This window comes from Bacillus rossius (assembly GCF_032445375.1).
Source record: "Bacillus rossius redtenbacheri isolate Brsri chromosome 4 unlocalized genomic scaffold, Brsri_v3 Brsri_v3_scf4_1, whole genome shotgun sequence".
NCBI classification, from domain to species: Eukaryota; Metazoa; Arthropoda; class Insecta; order Phasmatodea; family Bacillidae; genus Bacillus; species Bacillus rossius.
The window spans coordinates 26,510,622-26,530,475 of NW_026962010.1; the positions used below are offsets into that span (position 1 = coordinate 26,510,622).

Genomic DNA, 19,854 nt, shown 5'->3' on the forward strand with positions numbered 1-19,854 from the left:
AAACAGTTTCTTAACTGAGTACACAGATCAGGAATAGTTTGACAAGCATTATATCCTTATTGTAAAGAGTATAGCTGATGGAATCGGTATCAAAATCGAAGATAAAATTCTCAAATATGAGATTAAAAAAGGTAATCAGAATAGATATATTAATGGAATCGACCCAACACTATTCGCAACCTTTTTGAAATTACACTTTTAGCGAGTAAAATATTTTCCAAAATGCAGGAAAGTATAATAACTTGAAATGTAAAGAGAACTGTTTTCTTATATGGTTATGAATGGTTTTAAATTATTCACTTTCATATGCATTAACAATTCCTGAACATTTTATTTAATAAACATACATTTCCTGTGTCACAAATCACGGCCAGTTCAAACAGAAAACAAGCCATCATATTACACAAAAGAAAAACTAAAATTATAGGTTGAATTAATCCACATAATTTTACATTCAGGTGTATAAGAAAGTAAAAATTTAAAATATTCCATTAGTGATTGTTGGTACCTCGAGCAAGCTGGCAACATGTGCAGCACCGCTGCTAGACAGCCCACACCGTGACAGGTTCAAGGTCACCACGCTAGGCAGGTTCCTGAGAGTCGCACACACCAGCTCACAGCCGGTGTCACCCAACGGACAGCCCTGCAGGGACAGCTGTTGTAGTGTTCGGCAGCCCTTCATCGCCTGCAAGTCCACACTCCAGTCGGCTCTCACTGTCCCTTTCAAGTGACTTGCTCGCATCAGCCACTCATTACTATTACTATTGTCAACCATCTGTACATAATCATCATTCTCAGTTCAGTAAGCATAAATATAAAAAAAAATTTAATTCACTGTTCACTAATATATAAATTACAGTTTTCACTAAATACTCAAAACACAACAATGTGAGAGATATTGCAAGCTACCTGGACGAGCGGGCCGAGTGTTTCCTTGTCGAGAGGCAGAGACTCCAACTCCAGGCTCACCAGTACACAGTTGCGCTGCACGCAGCCAGCCAATGCATCCATGAGCAGTGAAAGCACGTACTGCGTGTAGAGCACGGGACGCTGGCTCACTGCCATTGTCTTCAGCTTGGTGTCAGCAGACTGTATCACTGCACAGCACACAACCGCCCTTCACTGTTCCACATCCTGGAAACGGACTACAGAGTGTACATGAATCTCTCCACAGAGACTGTTTGCACCAACCAACAACATGCTACTCAAGTATATACTTGTTGTACTCTACTTTCTGTAAGATCTATTCATTAAAGAATCTAGATGTAAAGTCCCAACTGCAACATAATTTGATCGTACTTAAGATATATAAATGAAACCCATAATTCATAAAATGTTGGGAACTAAATGTAAATGTATATTAAATATTGACTGTATATTAAAAAAATTATGTTTTAAAAATGTCATCATATTATAACAAAACTTTTTTTTTACTCTTGTTGCAAATAGAAAAAATGTGGTACATATTTAATAATATTAAATTTGATATATACAATTACCTTTTGTAATTAAATAATTGTTTCATTAATATTCTCAATTTTATATCTTGCACTAATTCTCACTACGTGAGAAGCATACTTGATAATTGAAGCATATTTAATAATGATTTATTAATTTTGTTATTGTTTTTCTTGAAAGATTTGTGACTTCCTTTTTCGCCACACATCACTTGGTAAGGGGAATGAAGTGAAAAAGGTAGTCTAAATAGAACAACCTAGTTTTAGGCATGACAGATTTATTAAGCTGTATATGTCAACAGAATGTTAACAACCAACAAACATGAAATGCGCTCATATTCCGCAAAACATTTAAAGATAGCATATAGACTTTACTCGAGCACTCCAAGAATTTACATTAACAATAGGTCTCTCAGATTAGATTCAAGGCAAACCTCAGTAATTTTCTTTTAATAAAACAGTTACTGCACAAAACTTGACTAGCTTCAAACAACAATGGGAAAATCAGTGCAACTTATTAAAACTCTGAGCACAATTATCCAACAGGGATGAGGAGGCCACACCAACTGCCAAACATTTAATAAACCTCCATCAAAAATCCACACCTTGTATGTCAGTACCCATGAACACACTCTCCATAAATGAGAGTTATGCTAAATGAGAGTTATGCTAGCATAACCCACACCCACCCAAAGAGTGAATAGCATTAAAAGCAAAAACAAAACTTTAAAGTACAAGAAAATTAAAATTTTACGTATGATAGTTAGAAATATTTATATACTAATTAAATTCCTAATCACACCATAATTTCCTGTCCAGCCATTTACTGTAACCAACCAACACTGAAAACCAGATATAATTTCTACACTTGTAGTAATACTTTCCACTATTACTCCAAGTCTCGACGATGGTATAAATTCTTAACCACATTATAGTTTCATGTATCATCAATTAGTTTAAAAAACTAAACACAAAACTGCTTCATGTATTGTTTATATTGTATACTGTATACATAATTATAACTGCTTCATGTCCCCATACAAATTTATAGACAATTTTCTCACCACTCAATGAAGCTTAAAACTGATTAGGCACAATTTTTATTTATACAACTGGTTAAGCACTAACAAAATAAAATATGTCTATTCTTCTAAAGTACATCAAACACTTGGCGACTATTGATAAAACCTCTTCATTACCGACAGCATGCACTAAGATTTGAGAAATATTTTATTTTGATTTTGTTAATCACAACTTAGTTTGATTTATAATAATCCATCCACAGATTGTTATCTTAACAGTTACATTCATAAATTATTTGCTTTATGTTTTTGAGCATTCCTTTGGTTCTGGAAACTTTTCTTTGCATGGGTCACAAATGTTTGCAATCCTATACAAGAACAGGGTTACCTGTCACTTTTTTATTTGTCACATGTTCACCAACAGCCGAGGGCTTTAGCGGTGAGCACCAAACTGTAACACCCCTCGTGCCGCAAAATTGAATTGTTTTGAATTAATTAAAAAGAGCCTTGGAAACTTGCTGGATACAAAAAATAAGTTAAATAAATAAATTTACCAGAGGCGGCACGAGGTGGGGAACAAACAAAATTTAGGAACTTCCTGTAACAAGCAAGGAGGAAGTTGGTGTGGATCGTTAAAATCAATAAATAAAAACTACACGATTAACTTGATCTATAGTTTCCCTGTTTTATTTGCCCTGATGAATTATCTTGTTTCCATTATTTTACATACAAAAGGTTTTAACAAGTTTCAAAGATTAAAAAAAAACAAAAGAAAACGAAAAGGGGCCGGCCCGCGATTATTTAAAACAATTTACATTCTTAGTTTGAAATATAAACATTTGCATTATGAGTTTCACACCCAAAATTGGATGGATCCGATGATTACATTGATAATTAGTTCTATTCGTTCTACATGTTCTTGAGAAAAACACTGGTCGCTGGTGGGTTGGTCATCCGCTTAAGATAGTTCGTAGCTAGGTAAGGGGGAAATGTTGAATTTACATTACCACCCGGGGTCTTCAAACGATCACGTCGGGTAGTAGAAACGTTTCTTCTAATGTGACCCACGGAACAGGAGGGGGGAGGGCCACGAGATGGGAGCAATCAGTCTCTCCCTGTCATCGACCCTGTCTGCAAAAGTCCAAATCAAAACTGATTAGAACTTGTATACAGGCAGTCTATGGGGCAGAAAATGCCCAAAAAAAATTTAAAGGGAAAAAAAAGGGGGGGTCGCGAATTATCACTCACCAAAACAGGGGAGTTGCCCAGCACGCTGCAGTCGTGGAGTCAGCCAGGGTCTGGAGCTCGCGAATTGCGCGGCAGGACGCGGATGATTTCTTCATGATAACAATTAAAAGAGAAAAATTTCGAAGGCAAATAATTAAACTATGCAGACAGACTAATCTACTAGGATAGACTTGAGGGATAGCATCCCTTATACAAAGCGACTACATAGTCGTTAGCGGTCGGATGAAGTCTTGCAGAGTCTGCCGATTCGCCGATACTCGCTGGAGATCTGTCTGCAGACGCGACGCGAGTAGATCTGTGTCGCGGCAAACTGCGTCTCGTAATTAAAAGTGCCCGCCGGCTCTTACAGGTGGAGGGAGGTCTGGGCCGCCGAAAGATTCCGAACTTGCCCGAATGCGGGCGGAAAAAAAACTCTGGCAGGAGTTTTGAAGTTGGCATCACTGGGCGATAGTAGAGAACTCTGTCGGAGCGGTCTGAGTTGAAAACAATCGACTCGCGCCTGGCGTCCATATAACTCAAGGGAAAGCAGGTGCTGCTCTCTGGTGCCCTAGAGGGTAGGCTAGCGGAGAAGTTCGCGACTTGGTCGCTAGGTAGCGCTTGTGATCAGTTTTAGCGCACTCGTTTTTGCGAGTAGACCTTGAGAACGGTCACTGTTGCCCAGGGGGTTACGACCGGTCATTGGTCTTACTTGGAACTGAGAAGGGGGGGGGAGGGTAAAATGCAACGCTGCTGGGAATCTACGCCCCGTCGTGGCTGCAGAGGGGCGAACATAACACTAATACGTGATGAAAAAGGCCAATCTCAGCTCGTCTCTGAGAACTGGTCGCCTGCAGGCTACAGGCTTATCTATGCAGTTAGGGTCACGAAGAGAAATGATATTACAGGCTTGAGGCGTGACTGAAGGCGGGGGAAATGGTAAGCTGTCTGCCAGTCAGGGATTAGGCCAGCAAAATATCCGATACGCCGATGGGAAAGGGGCTTCAGAGCACTGAGACAAAGTTTAACTCAGAGGAGTACACCAGACTAACAAAGTAAAATCACACTATAGTAGAGCAAATAAAATTTCCACACAAAAAAAAATTTAAAATCATAATAAAAATTTAAAATATATCGTGTCGAAATTACTAATTAACGGCACATACTTCCCCCCTGAAAGACGGAGTCAGGGTGGCCCACTTGAGCCACCAAAAACCTGGGTTCCAGAAACTTACCCTGTACCAGGATCTACTGTAGTAAACTACTTACAATGGCTAACAATTCTTACGTGTTTAACTAAAGGCTAAAACTTACAGATAACTTATTGAACTAGACAACTTAGTGTAACACTTCTTAACTTAAACATCTTATAAACTAGTACCATGGATTTTTATTTTACTTATGATTATGACCTAGGTTTTTTTTTTTTTTTTTATATCAACACGTTGGTTGAGTATGGCATGCCGTAGTAGGAACGCTGTTCCTTGTATAAAGAAATACAGTGAAGAGTGCCCTCATTTTAGGTTGGGGTGTACTTTCTTCAACTGAGAAATGTGTGCGCGCTCGCGATATTCGCCGGAGCTGGGGTCGGCTAACGCGACCGTGACTGGCGTGAGGTATCGCTGGATCTGCCAGGGGCCATTCCAACGATATGAAAGCTTGGCTGACCTTTTGTCGATCGCCTTGCTGAGTGTGTGTGCTCTGCACAACACTAAATCTCCTACTCTGTAGGGATTGGGATAGCGTTTTTTGTTATATTTTTGCCTGCTTGCCTCGTGGGCCAAGTTCAGATTTTTACGAGCTCTACTCCAGACTTCCTTAATGTTCCTGGGGTCGTCTGGCAGTAACTCTTTTAACGTCCATTGATTAGAGAGTGGGGTGTTGGGCTGGTATGTAAACATGAGTTCAAACGGTGTTGTTTTGTGACTTTCATGTCTGGCGGAATTGAAAGCCATTTGCAACCACACGAGATTGGAATCCCACCTATCCTGCGAGTTCGCATGGAATGCTATTAAGGCAGACCGGAGGTTTCGGTTGAAACGCTCCGCATGCGAAGGCTGGGGGTAGTAGGGAGTCGTGGTCACATGCTGAATCCCGTGTGAAAAACACATGTTTTTGAACTGAGTCGATTTAAAGTTTGTGGCATTATCGGAAACAATAATGGAAGGTACCCCGGATATTTTGAAAATATAATTTTGGAGGGCTCGAATGGTGATTTCGGCCGTGGCTCTTCTAACAGGGATTAGCCACACAAATTTTGAGAATGCATCTACGCATACTAGAAGCATCGAATTTCCGTCTTTTGACCTTGGGAAGGGTCCCACAAAATCAATGAAAAGTTTTTGCATGGGCCTTTCGGCCACATCGGAACTCAAAAATCCGAATTGTGTTTTCTGGGCAGGTTTGCTCAAATTGCACAACTTGCATAATTTGACCCTCTGGGTTATGTCTTTATGCATTCCGTCCCAGATGAAATGCTTGCGGATGTTTTCAATAGTTTTGAAAATGCCTAAATTGCGCCTAAAGGTGATGAGTGATAATATTGAAAAATCATGTCCCTGAGATTTTGAGGTAAGGCTATTTTAAAATTCTTACATTGCTGAGTTCTTCGATAAAGAATTCCCTTAGATAGTTTGTGGTATTTTGGGGGTGAACCTGAGTTTATTTGCGCAATTATGTCAGACAGTTGCGGGTCCGAATTTTGGTGGGATCGTAAATCCGAAAAGGCTAGCGGAAAATCTGTGAGCAATGCGTGGCAGGCCATAGGATTGTTTTCCTGAATCTCGGAGTTGGAAGGATTCTCAAACATTCGAGAAAGAGTATCTGCCACGATGTTCTGTGAACCACGAATATGTTGGATGCTGAATTTGAGAGATGCAATTTTTACAATCCACCGACCTAATTTACCTAGTTGCTTCGGATGGGCTAGAAGCCAAGCAAGGGCCTGGTTGTCGGTTTCTAGTAGGAATTCTTTGTGTTCCAAATAGGGCCGGAACTTATCTATGCCGAAAACTACGGCAAGGCACTCAAGTTCGTATACCGAGGAGGCTTTCCTCTCCTGGTGTGTTAGGGTGCGGGAGGCGAAAGCTATAGGTTGCCTGCAGCCATCGAATTCTTGTGACAACACGGCCCCAATGGCCACACTGGATGCATCGGTTTGCAAAATAAAAGGTTTACTGAAATCAGCCATTCTAAGTACTGGAGGGCTAGCTATTGCATGTTTTAGAAAATCAAAAGCTTTGTCCTGTTCTGGACCCCAATTGAAAACGGAATTTTTTTTACGTAGAGCATTCAGTGGTGCTGCATGCTCAGCAAAGTTAGGTATGAATTTGGCGTAAAAATTTGCCATGCCAATAAACCTGGAAATGCCCTTCGCATCTTTAGGGGGTTGGAAATCCTTTATCGCTTGTGTGCGATTAGGGTCAATGGTCACTCCTCGACTTGAAATCAGGTGTCCGAGGAAAGAAATTTCCTGCACTGCAAATTTCACCTTCTTTGTATTAACAGTGAGGCCGGATTTACGTAGTCGCTTAAGGACTTCTTGCAAATGAGCCATATGCTCTTCAAAAGATTCTGAATAAACAACGACATCATCAAGATAATTAAAAACAAATTTGAATTTCAGGTCGCCGAAAATTTGGTCTAGAAGGCGTGTTAACACTTGGGCGCCTGTGGCTAGGCCAAAGGGTACTACCTTGTATTGATACAGATTCCACGGAATGCAGAAACTTGTGACGTGTTTTGACTCTGGTGTTAGTGGTATTTGATGATAGGCCGAATTTAGGTCAAAGACACTGAAAAATTTGGCTTTACTAAACCAGTGACATGCCGAATTTAGGTCTGGTAATGGCGTCATCTCTACTTCAATTTGCCGATTTACGCGGCGGAAATCGACCACCATGCGGTGACCTTGGCCTTGGTCCTTGGGTACTAAAAATGCCGGGGAGGCGAAACTGGAAGTGGAAGGTTCGATAACATCTTTGTCCAATAAATTTTGTATGTGATCCCGCATTATCTGTATTTTAGGTCCTAATAATTGGTAAGGGTGACACCTAACTGGGGTTTTGTCCAAGAGCTTAATTTCATATTGGGTGAGATGGGTGCGCCCTAATTTTTCACTCAAAACGTCGGGAAAGTTACTGCATAACTTCTCTATTTCTCGTTTCTGTTCAAAGTTAAGATGGGTTAGTGAAATGTTATTATCACCTTTAGCCTCTGTGTGAATGGCATTTACTTTGCTCTGAAATTTTGCGTCAGGTGACACAAAAGAAACAAAAACTTGGTTGTTAAATTTAAAGTGAATTCTTCGTGCTTTCAAATCAATTATCATGCCTGTTTTTGCAATAAAATCGGAACCAAAAATTAAATCTGTGGCCAAATCATCTCCTACTAAGAATGGGAAAGACCAAGAAAACAAATTGATTTTTACTTTAACAAAAACAATACGATTTACCTTCAAAGGCTGTTCAGCCGCTGTAAAACACTTTATTTTTATTGGCTCTACCTTCTGAGTCAAACGGTCTTGTTGTAATTTCCTGAATAGCTGGCCTGACACGAATGATCGCACGGATCCAGTATCTATTAGGCCTGGAACTTCTTGTTTTCCAATTATTGTGTTGGCGTAGGGCAAAACTGTGGGTATATTAGCTAGAATATTATGACATGTTCTTTTGTCCGTGGTTCGCGGACAATTACATTGTCTGCACATAGGCCTAGACGTGTTACAGTTTTCCGTTTGCTTGTCTTGGCGGGCTTTGTCTTTCTTAGCTCGCCTTTGTTTTTGTTTTCTTAGTTTTTTTTTTTTTCTGTGTGGGGAAGCTGTGTTTTGTTGAAGTTTTTGGTCGAATTTGGCATTAGGGCCGGTTTGAAGGGAAAAATTTCTAACTGTTGTTTGGGCGGCTGGCTCAGAAAGAATTTTTTCTGGCCAGCGATTTACACGTTTTTTGAATCACGCGAATTTTGATAGTTTGGGCGATAGTTTTTTGCGCGACACTGTTCAATGTAGTGCCCGGGTTTTTTGCAGTACCTGCAGACAGGTATCCGTTCATCTTTATTTTGAGGCTTAGCGACTTGTTCATTGCTGTTTTTGTGTTGCGAATTTTTGTTATAATACTGCTGCTTATTTTCTGTTATTCTGGTATTGTTGTGGGCGTAGACATTAGCTTCTCGATTTCGCTGGTGGTCTGCGTATTCTACATTTGTGTTGGAGATGCACAAGCGATCAAGCTCGGCAAAATTTTGTGGTCGGGCCTGAAAAACTGCCCGCGATCTTTCTTGAGGGTTAATTCCATCAAGTATGTTAGAGACTATCTCACTCTCAGACACTCTCAACCGAAGAATTTGAGCGGCTAGTTTGATGTCTGCTATGTAATTAGGTAAGGCTTCATTTCTTTGTTGTAGCCTGTTGTACCATTCCAACCTGATGTTGGTCATCAAACGGGCTGGAATAAAATAATTTAGTATATCTTTGTGAAATTGATCAAAAGAATAATTTTGCTCAATGGCGAGCGTCACTCGCTCGCTCAAGGGTGGTTGTGTAAAGGGGAAAATAACTTCTAGGAGTTCCCTGTCTGGAAGGTTTGCCTTTTGTTTGATTTTGAACAAGTTCTTTAGGAAGTCGATTAGGCTCCTGGGCTCCAAACCTGTGGTTTCCTTAAAATTAGCCAGCAGTCTTTCAACGGGATTTGGTATCTTAGCGTAGAAACTACCTCCAGTTGTCTGATTGAAGGTAGGAACCACAGGTACTGGGTTCGGTGCTAGATTAGAGGCGTGAGGTGTGACTGGTGGAGGTTGAGTTTGGTTTTGAAGTTGGTATACCTGCGGGCCCAATGGCAGGTATGTGGTGGCGGGGCTGGGGTAAGGAAGTTGTGATTCTATCCTGCCACCAGGGTGCACAGGGGCTGGTTGTGGTAGCGTAGCTGCCAGGGTGGAAGGAAAGGCTATCAGTGGCGAAACTGACCTTCCACTGGCCGAGGAGGTGGGAAGGGCTTCCGGAGAGGTATGGAGGGATGAGAAGGCTGACCGGAATTCATGATAGGGGTTGAAAATGGCAGGTGAGGTGGAGGGTAGGTATATGGGTTGGGGCATGTAAACAGGATGAGCTGAGAGCGAATGCATAGGATAGGCGAAGGTGACATTGGTGCTCGGGTGAGTACCAGTCGCCATGACAGTCGCAGATGGAAAATGAGATGGTGTGAATGTCGAAGTCAATGCCCGGCGACGTGATGTCACTGGGGGTGAGGGTGGTGGGGAGGGTAAAGGAGGTGGGGTAGGGACTGGACTGCCTCCAGGGTGCATTTGTTTTGGGGGTTCCTGTACTTGACTGTCAGTTACTCCTCCTGCCACTGCCTCTACGGGTTCAAGTATTCTTTGGTCGATTGCGGCTAGTTTGCTCCGCAATTGGAAATTTAGACCAGGAATCTGTTGCCTACATTTCTCAATCTCCTTTTGGTAGATCCCATTTAATTTTTTGGTGGCTACTATTGTGAGGTTGGTAAATCTCGTGCCAATATGACTCAAGCGAGTTAGCGCACGTAAGATGTTGTTTCTATTTGTCTCGTCTCGTACAGAATTAGTGTAACTGTGGAGTTCCTGAAATTTACTACAAACACAGTTAAATTCCTCCAAAGAGTCCAAGTCAGCGAGATTAGTGACTTGTGGTTGAATTTCTTCGGCACACGCAGCTCGGAATCTTCTCCGAAGCATGCCCATGTTACCGAGGATTGACAAACCTCGAAATCGGAGTTCGTACTCCAGCTCGTCACGGAGGAGATACTCCGGCGTGAGCATTGTGTCCCTTTCTTAGGTGGCGCTTGGTCCAGTCTTACGAGGACAGCAAAACATATACAAAAATTTACGTTGATTGGTCAACCAACAAAGGCTTAAAACTATGGTTGAAACAGTACCTTAAATTCTACACAAGACACTCTTAATTTAACTTAGCTTAATAATATCGTAGTTGCTCCGACGGGTCGGAAGTATGTGCCCAGAATACAAAAAGTTAACTATTGCTGCCGGCAGACAAATAAGTTGGTACGTCTGTTGGCGTCTCTCTCAGAGGTAAGCGACCTCCGGGACTTGCGGGAACAAGGTGTGGGTGTGTGTGTGTGTGTGTGTGTGTGTGTGTGTGTGTGTGTGTGTGTGTGTGTGTGTGTGTGTGTGTGTGTGTGTGTGTGTGTGCGCGAGCCTCAGACACGAACGAGATATGATAACACCGCCGGTCGCCCGGGGTGCAGGGGAGGGGGGGATGTCTACGGCCTTGTCAACAGCACGTTCGGGAACGCGCGGTGGGGGGGGGGGGACAGCTGGCTGGCTGAAGGACGTCTCGCGCGCTACGCGCTGGGAATTTAACTCAAGATAAATTTTAAAAATTTAACTCATTATAACTAGGGGGTGTACCAGCGATCAGTTTACAATATTATTACAAAATTGCTATTATCAAAAATTAATTTTAAAAAAATTTTTTTGTACTTTTATTTTTATTTTAGATATGCTTATATTATTCAGGTATGCCTATAGACCAAGGAAACCATGCTCTGCTACCAAGTTGTAACACCCCTCGTGCCTCAAAATTGAATTGTTTTGAATTAATTAAAAAGAGCCTTGGAAACTTGCTGGATAAAAAAAATAAGTTAAATAAATAAATTTACCAGAGGCGGCACGAGGTAGGGAACAAACAAAATTTAGGAACTTCCTGTAACAAGCAAGGAGGAAGTTGGTGTGGATCGTTAAAATCAATAAATAAAAACTACACGATTAACTTGATCTATAGTTTCCCTGTTTTATTTGCCCTGATGAATTATCTTGTTTCCATTATTTTACATACAAAAGGTTTTAACAAGTTTCAAAGATTAAAAAAAAACAAAAGAAAACGAAAAGGGGCCGGCCCGCGATTATTTAAAACAATTTACATTCTTAGTTTGAAATATAAACATTTGCATTATGAGTTTCACACCCAAAATTGGATGGATCCGATGATTACATTGATAATTAGTTCTATTCGTTCTACATGTTCTTGAGAAAAACACTGGTCGCTGGTGGGTTGGTCATCCGCTTAAGATAGTTCGTAGCTAGGTAAGGGGGAAATGTTGAATTTACATTACCACCCGGGGTCTTCAAACGATCACGTCGGGTAGTAGAAACGTTTCTTCTAATGTGACCCACGGAACAGGAGGGGGGGGCCACGAGATGGGAGCAATCAGTCTCTCCCTGTCATCGACCCTGTCTGCAAAAGTCCAAATCAAAACTGATTAGAACTTGTATACAGGCAGTCTATGGAGCAGAAAATGCCCAAAAAAAATTTAAAGGGAAAAAAAAGGGGGGGTCGCGAATTATCACTCACCAAAACAGGGGAGTTGCCCAGCACGCTGCAGTCGTGGAGTCAGCCAGGGTCTGGAGCTCGCGAATTGCGCGGCAGGACGCGGATGATTTCTTCATGATAACAATTAAAAGAGAAAAATTTCGAAGGCAAATAATTAAACTATGCAGACAGACTAATCTACTAGGATAGACTTGAGGGATAGCATCCCTTATACAAAGCGACTACATAGTCGTTAGCGGTCGGATGAAGTCTTGCAGAGTCTGCCGATTCGCCGATACTCGCTGGAGATCTGTCTGCAGACGCGACGCGAGTAGATCTGTGTCGCGGCAAACCGCGTCTCGTAATTAAAAGTGCCCGCCGGCTCTTACAGGTGGAGGGAGGTCTGGGCCGCCGAAAGATTCCGAACTTGCCCGAATGCGGGCGGAAAAAAAACTCTGGCAGCAGTTTTGAAGTTGGCATCACTGGGCGATAGTAGAGAACTCTGTCGGAGGGGTCTGAGTTGAAAACAATCGACTCGCGCCTGGCGTCCATATAACTCAAGGGAAAGCAGGTGCTGCTCTCTGGTGCCCTAGAGGGTAGGCTAGCGGAGAAGTTCGCGACTTGGTCGCTAGGTAGCGCTTGTGATCAGTTTTAGCGCACTCGTTTTTGCGAGTAGACCTTGAGAACGGTCACTGTTGCCCAGGGGGTTACGACCGGTCATTGGTCTTACTTGGAACTGAGAAGGGGGGGGGAGGGTAAAATGCAACGCTGCTGGGAATCTACGCCCCGTCGTGGCTGCAGAGGGGCGAACATAACACTAATACGTGATGAAAAAGGCCAATCTCAGCTCGTCTCTGAGAACTGGTCGCCTGCAGGCTACAGGCTTGTCTATGCAGTTAGGGTCACGAAGAGAAATGATATTACAGGCTTGAGGCGTGACTGAAGGCGGGGGAAATGGTAAGCTGTCTGCCAGTCAGGGATTAGGCCAGCAAAATATCCGATACGCCGATGGGAAAGGGGCTTCAGAGCACTGAGACAAAGTTTAACTCAGAGGAGTACACCAGACTAACAAAGTAAAATCACACTATAGTAGAGCAAATAAAATTTCCACACAAAAAAAATTTAAAATCATAATAAAAATTTAAAATATATCGTGTCGAAATTACTAATTAACGGCACAACACACACAGACATGAACAATACAATGAGGACACACCCCTCCGTCATTATGCGTGGAACAAACTGCTTGTGATCTTCTCACCAACTGCTCACGGCAAACCACCTCCTGTCAGTTTTTCTGACCAACTAAACAGTTTCTACTAGTTGATTAGTAATAACAATACTAAACTTCAACACATCAAGTGAAAATTCAATCACAATTGATTACCAATAGAGTTATATTGAAAATTTCTGGTGGCAAATGACAAACAATTTTAATAAAACTAAAATATTCATAAGTACAACATTCTGGGATTGCTAGGATCAAAAAAGTTACACTTATGCTTTGATCACAGCAGAACCACTCAAGGGCATATGTGGAAAATAAATAAATAAGTAAATATAATTTTATGTGGAAAAAAACTCTTCTGTGACTAAAAATGTTTTGAGTAAATGCTCTTTTCGGACAACACTCATCTGGAACGACAATATTTTGAGACAAAGCTCTTCTTATGGTGCTTGTACATTTGCGAGCCACTAGTTCTCATGATTGAGATGGACTTTGTAGCATGCAATAATGAAACAAAAAAATTAAAATTCTGTTAAAACTTGTACGTATTTACAAAAAATACAACTGTAGGTAAGAAATGCTATTAAACAATATATGGATTTTAAAAATGTAAATTAATGTAATTTTTATGTTTCTGTTATAATATCATGAATTTATAACAGTAACTGCTGACAATTTTTTTTATGCATAATACAAACAAAGATGGTTAGTAACAATTCTGTGTTGAAAGATTATTCAAGCAGGCCGGGTGAAATTATGTTGTGCACTGAAAGTGGCCTATTTTATCTTCACGTGCCTAATGAGTTTGTTCCAGGTTTTTTTTTTTTTAATTTAATCATGGAGTTGACAAAATAAATTCACTAAAACAGATAAATATTTATACAAATAATTTTTTTTCTATCAGATCCTAAATATAAGGGCTATTTTATATACAAATTAAAAGCTTCCTAAAGGGGAAAAGGTTCAGAGATGAAAATATCTGTGGACCAAAACAAGGGAATTTTCTTCATGCAAAGTCATGGTTTTAGTACACGAAAAGGTCGCTGATTAAATAACTGCTGATGGTTTTCAGTTGGTTCGTTGATTTTCTATGAATCGTTGGAAGACAGTTGCCAAAATAATTTTAACAAGCAGTTTGCAAACAATTTGGTTTGGAGTCAGCTCGCAAATGTGTACACACTTTATTCTACAATCCTTGTGAACAAATGCTATTCTGGGACAACGCTCACCTGGAACCATGCTCTTCTGAGATAAAACTCTTCTGAGCAATGCTCTTCCGAGACACTACTCTTGTGACACCTCTTTTCTGAGACACTGCTTTTCTGTGAAAATGCCCTTCTGACAAAACAATCTTCTGACAAAATGCTTTTCTGGGACCATGCTCTTCCAAGACAATGCTGTTCTGAAACCACAATCTTCTAAGAAAATGCTCTTCTAGAACAATACTCATCTGAAACCATGATCTTCTGAGCTAATACTCTTCTAAGACTACAACTGTCTGGAAAATGCTCTTCTGGGACAATGCTCATCTGGAACCACGCTTTACTGACACAACGCTCTTCCAAGACCACACACTTCCAAGACAACAACATTTTGAGGTAAATGCTCAACTGGGACAGTGCTTATGTGGAACCATGCTCTTCTGACTCAATGCTCTTATGAGAAAACCCTCTTCAAAGAACACGCTTTCTTACAGAAAAGTGTTATTCCAAGACAACACTCTTCTCCAAGTCAGTTAACTAGCTATTTGTTGTGCAGATGTGAGCTTTTTATCATTAGTTCAGTGTTGTATGTAACACAAGAGTGAGTAAAACTTGCATTCTTGTTTACAAAAGTTTTTGCATTAATATTTTTTTCTTATACCATTTAACTTTGACTGTTCCTCAATTTTTTTTACTATATTTGTAAAAAAATTAATATAAAACTAAAATAGCTACATTCATTTTCATACTTAAGTCTAAACAAGACTTCAACAACCAATCAAAACATACAAATAGCAAGCAATTAACGAGAAAGTAAAATAGACTTCAACTTTACTTGTGTGCCCCTTGTGTAGTTAAAGAAACTTTATTCATAGTTATGAAAATTCTGAAAGCTGCATCAAGTGGGCGAAACAGTAACTACTGTATACTCAGTGGACACAAGGGAGCAACAAAAAATTTTAGTTAGTTCTCACAATGGGAATTAGGAAGGAGGATCGTATTTGAAGTGAAAAACAAATATGTTTGCTTAAAATTTAACCTTTTTATTGTTAATTAAAATCTACATTATCTTATTTAGATGTTCTTAAAAAATAACAAAATTACAATTATTGTAATTAATAATTAATTATTTTAAAGGGGCCCGGGCCATTCGAAGTCATTAGTTACAATTTTATGATACATTTTATAAATGAGACTATGAAAATAACCATAATAGATTTAACATTAATAAATTTAATAGACAAAAAAAAACATTAATTGCTTTGATTGGTGCTGGAGTACATATTCAAAATGTTGCATAGCGGACTGTTCACTGGCGGAGCATAATTAGGAGGTTCTGGGCTTCAATCTCCGAAGGATCGGCGTAAATTTGGTAGACTAAGTCTTGAAAGGAAACTTCACTCGAGTCTTGAAACATTTCTTGAACCAAGTCTTGAACCCCACAATCTGGGGTTGGAGTGAAGTGAAGTGAAGTGAAGTCAATCCCCAAAGGGAGACGGCGCGGGTAGTCGCAGTGAACCATCGCGAAACATTATACAAAATTACTACTTGACTAAACTAATGGCAAATAGCCAACCAGAAGAATAAAAAAAAAAATAAACATTAGGGGACACTCCCGAACTTGAGAGATCAACTCTCTTAACTAGGTTGCGGTGGCTGAATATGTAAACGGTGCGGGTGATGCAGCTCCGGCGCGAGATGCTATCGTGGTGACCGCCGAAGGAAGAATCCCTCGCCCTTCCAGGTGACATGAAGTTAAGTTCGAGCGAGAGACCCGGAGTCTTAGGGAGTGGGAGAAATGGCCTCTGATTGGCTAGAATAAGCCCAGCGGAGTACTTGCTCCGCCCTCCAAAAAAAAAAGATATGAAGAGGGCTAATTGCCTAACTTAAAGGGGCCTCAGAGGTGCAAGGCAGAGCGCTCTGTTGGGGACAACTGGAACTGACTCTGTGTTGGTACGCAAGAGTCCCGTGGGGGGGGGGGGGGGGAATAGCGTAAGCTTGTACCCTATGGAGCCCTCTTGGTGCGAGCTCTGTCGGGGAGGAAAGGAACTTAGATTAAGTAGGGTCGCGGCCGCCAAAGCGCTCGCTCCGACGCCTAAGAGAAGGTAATTTAGTTCACCGTGCCGCCGGGAGATGGTGCAAACTGTCCGTTCGCCGGCCTGGGGTCTGTTATAGAGACCGGGAGGGAGTTTATCCAGATGGAAGGATCTGGAATGGATAGAGGGGAAAAGGAAAGGGTGGGTGGTAGTGCTGCGTAGTGGGAAAGGCTGCCTACAGGACTCCCGAGGCGTGTCGGGACCGACCGTAACCTGTGCCGGCGAACCCTACCAAAGTTGCTTTAGTCAACTGTAGCTTGAGCTAAGGGTGTGCCTAAGAGGGCTGACGGAAGCTAAGGTAGCGTGTGGCAGGACGTGCACGGAGCACTGAAGGGGCGCGAAATTTCACTCGCGTACGTGCAGAGGAGCAAGGAGACATGAGACGATGCTTAATCAGGACCTGAGCGATGTGGGAGCCCGTGGATGAAACGGCCGGAGAAAAAATTAAGTAGGAGAGTACAATACTGGGATAAAATTTTGATAGGCTGTAACAGGCTACAGAAAAAGTACTTAAAATATTTATTTAAATTATGCTAAATCTAAAGGTGAGCCAGGAGAATATGAAAATTTATGGCTCACTTGCTGTAGGGACAAGAGTCAAAAGTTAACTAGTTAAGAGTAATTACATTGAGCAAATTTGTTAGGAACAATAGAATTTACAGGTGATTTACTAGCTAGTAAACTCACTGAACACATCTGATACTTAAAAAATTGTTTTAAACATCATTAAAAACAAAATAATTAAATAAAATAATTTTTAAAAACCATTTTAGATACTTTGTCAATTACTTTGAAAGTCAATGCTGTAACTTCTAGCGACTAACTTTTGTCCCCATCCTCGGGATGGGCCTGTGTCTGAAAGCGGCTTCATAACATTTATCTTTAAAATTTACCAAACACCGCCTGACCATTTACCGTGACTCTGACCGCAACAGGGTATGGGCCAAAACAATCAAGCAAATGAATGATAAATAAGTCAAAAAAGGCAATATGTTTAGGATGTGTGATAGTAGTAAACAGACTTTCAAGTCACTAAAAAGTTGCAACTGAAACTAAAATAAAGCATATGTTTATTCAAGCTTCCAACTCATTCCAGAGTTTTTCAAAAGTCATTGCCAACCTGACAATTTAAAAGTCAAGTTTACCATAAGTAAATAAAATTAAATAATTAACTAATAAAATGAATAAACAATATTATAAATGTAATTAAATACAAATAACATTACTAAAATAATCAAAACATTAGTACAATTAATAGAGAAATAAAATGCAGTGGCAAGCCCATGCCATAACTTGATTACTGAAATCAATCCATCTTACACTCATTCATGACATAACACTTTTATTATCCTTAAACAATTTCATACAATTCTGAATACTTTAGTCCTCGTACACAAAGTCTATGTTTCATATCTTTGAACCTGCTGAATTTAGAGGTTACCTAACCCGTTAATATCGCAACAATAGTTCACGGGAAAAAATTAAGCAATTAGGTATTTCATGTAGGTCTTTAAATCCACTTATCATATAAGAGTAATCAAAAGACAATTACGAAACCCATTAAAAAATTAAAAAAAAAAAAAAAAAGGGCATTGTCCAAATGGAAATTTACTCACTAAGAGGCACATGCACAGGCCAAACAAAAGCAATGCCATTACCTTTCTTGTTGTGGTGCTTGCTGCGGATGGTGATGTGCTCCAGGGAGCGGTCCGCGCAAAGCGCACTGAGCAAAGGGCCCCAGTGGCCTAGTCCGACGCGGTCCGCGTTCAAGTCCAAAACTCCATTCCTGCACTGCCCCTTACAGCATGCCACCGGCAGTAGACCACGCCGAGCACACAGCTCCTCATAGTACTGGTGGAACACCCGGCGATCGTAGCCCCGCACCTTGCTCCCACACGCAGTCTGGAAGCTGCCCACAAACACTCCTGCCAGCACACTCTGCCTGCACTGCTCTTTTTACAGTCTAGCAGTAGCAGACTACATTGCGCACCGATCCTCGTAGTAAGGGTGGAATACCCAATGCCCCTAGTTCCGCACCTTGCTGCCACACACTGTCTGGAATAATATACCGACATTCTTACCAGCCAGAACCCTTTCCTGTTACTCCTTATTCCACCTCCAAAACGACATTACACGGGTAGTATACTTTATCTATGTACTGGTGTGCAAATCCGTGTTGCAAGTTCTTCTTCAAAATCACTCATAGGTTCTGTATTCAAACCTCACTATGAGTGGTCTCAGATAATTATGCATTTTTGCTGATTACATTTGTGTATAAATTTGAGACAAAAGATATTATTCAAATTTAAAATAATTTTTTTTTTGTAGAATATTAGGCTACAGTTCAATTTGGTATATAATGCTAACTAATATAATAATGTTTGCTATTGTTAATAATTTACAATTTACAAACTTTTTTTTTATTAACACTCATGATAATGCAAACGTAGTGAGAATTATTTAAATTTTTATACCACAGTTAGTAATGTTTGGGAGATGCCTAAGCTAAAATCATACCACTAATAAGTTTACAACTGCTAATGCAATCTAAATAGTGCATGATTTTTTCTAACAATAATAGTTGAAAGTAATTTAACCTAATTTAAATTTCACTGCAAAAATTAATAAAATTTGTGAAATATTTAAGTATTATATAATTATATTAATATTTTTCTAGGAATACAGTTGAACAATAAATAAAACTTAGATTGTACTTCTGTATATCAATTTCAATTATTTTTAAATAGAGCCTGGAAATTAAAAACCTCCCTAAACTATTTTGCATGTCTCTAAGGCAGGGGTCGGCAACCTGCGGCTCGCGAGCCACATGCGGCTCTTTGGATGTGAAGCTGTGGCTCTTTAGTTCCGTACCAGAAATACTACATCGCCAGGTTATTTATACAGAAAATACTTTTTTTTTATTACAAACCAGTATTAAGCCTGTTTTTTTCCCACGCTTGTTATATTTTACTAAACAATATGTCATCAAGCAGTTAAATTATCAATTTAAAGCTATCCATCTGCCCGAGGTTTTCGTTTTACTAGTACTTACGGGCCCACCCAACAGATAGCGCCACTTGACGCGCAAACATGTTTTCAGTTTCCAACATATCAGTCGCACTTCTATATCTCCCTCCTTGTTCTATGGTCCGTCGGAATCTCTCGAATGATGCCGTCGTCTGATGTTTCTATGTAGGATTTAATTCGTTTCGACGCAAGACAGTTTGGCGTCTTCACCAGTGCTTTGGCTGTGACGTATAGCTTGTTGTTTCAAGTAGAAGAGTTAGAAGCGAATTATCTTCTCAGGGGTATGTATGTACATATAT

General features: G+C 40.5%; 1 protein-coding gene across 4 annotated transcripts in view; it reads right to left on the bottom strand.

The window, feature by feature from the left end:
- The window catches only part of LOC134541652 (centrosomal protein of 78 kDa), a 125,276-nt gene that overhangs the window by 94,009 nt on the left and 11,413 nt on the right, over positions 1-19,854 (bottom strand). For all 4 annotated transcript variants that reach the window (XM_063385238.1, XM_063385241.1, XM_063385240.1 and 1 more), the window contains exons 4-6: positions 18,187-18,437; positions 910-1,097; positions 509-685 (exon numbers count right to left, since the gene is read on the bottom strand). In XM_063385238.1, coding sequence (XP_063241308.1) covers positions 509-685; positions 910-1,097; positions 18,187-18,437 — 616 coding nt within the window. The remainder of the gene's footprint in view (positions 1-508; positions 686-909; positions 1,098-18,186; positions 18,438-19,854) is intronic.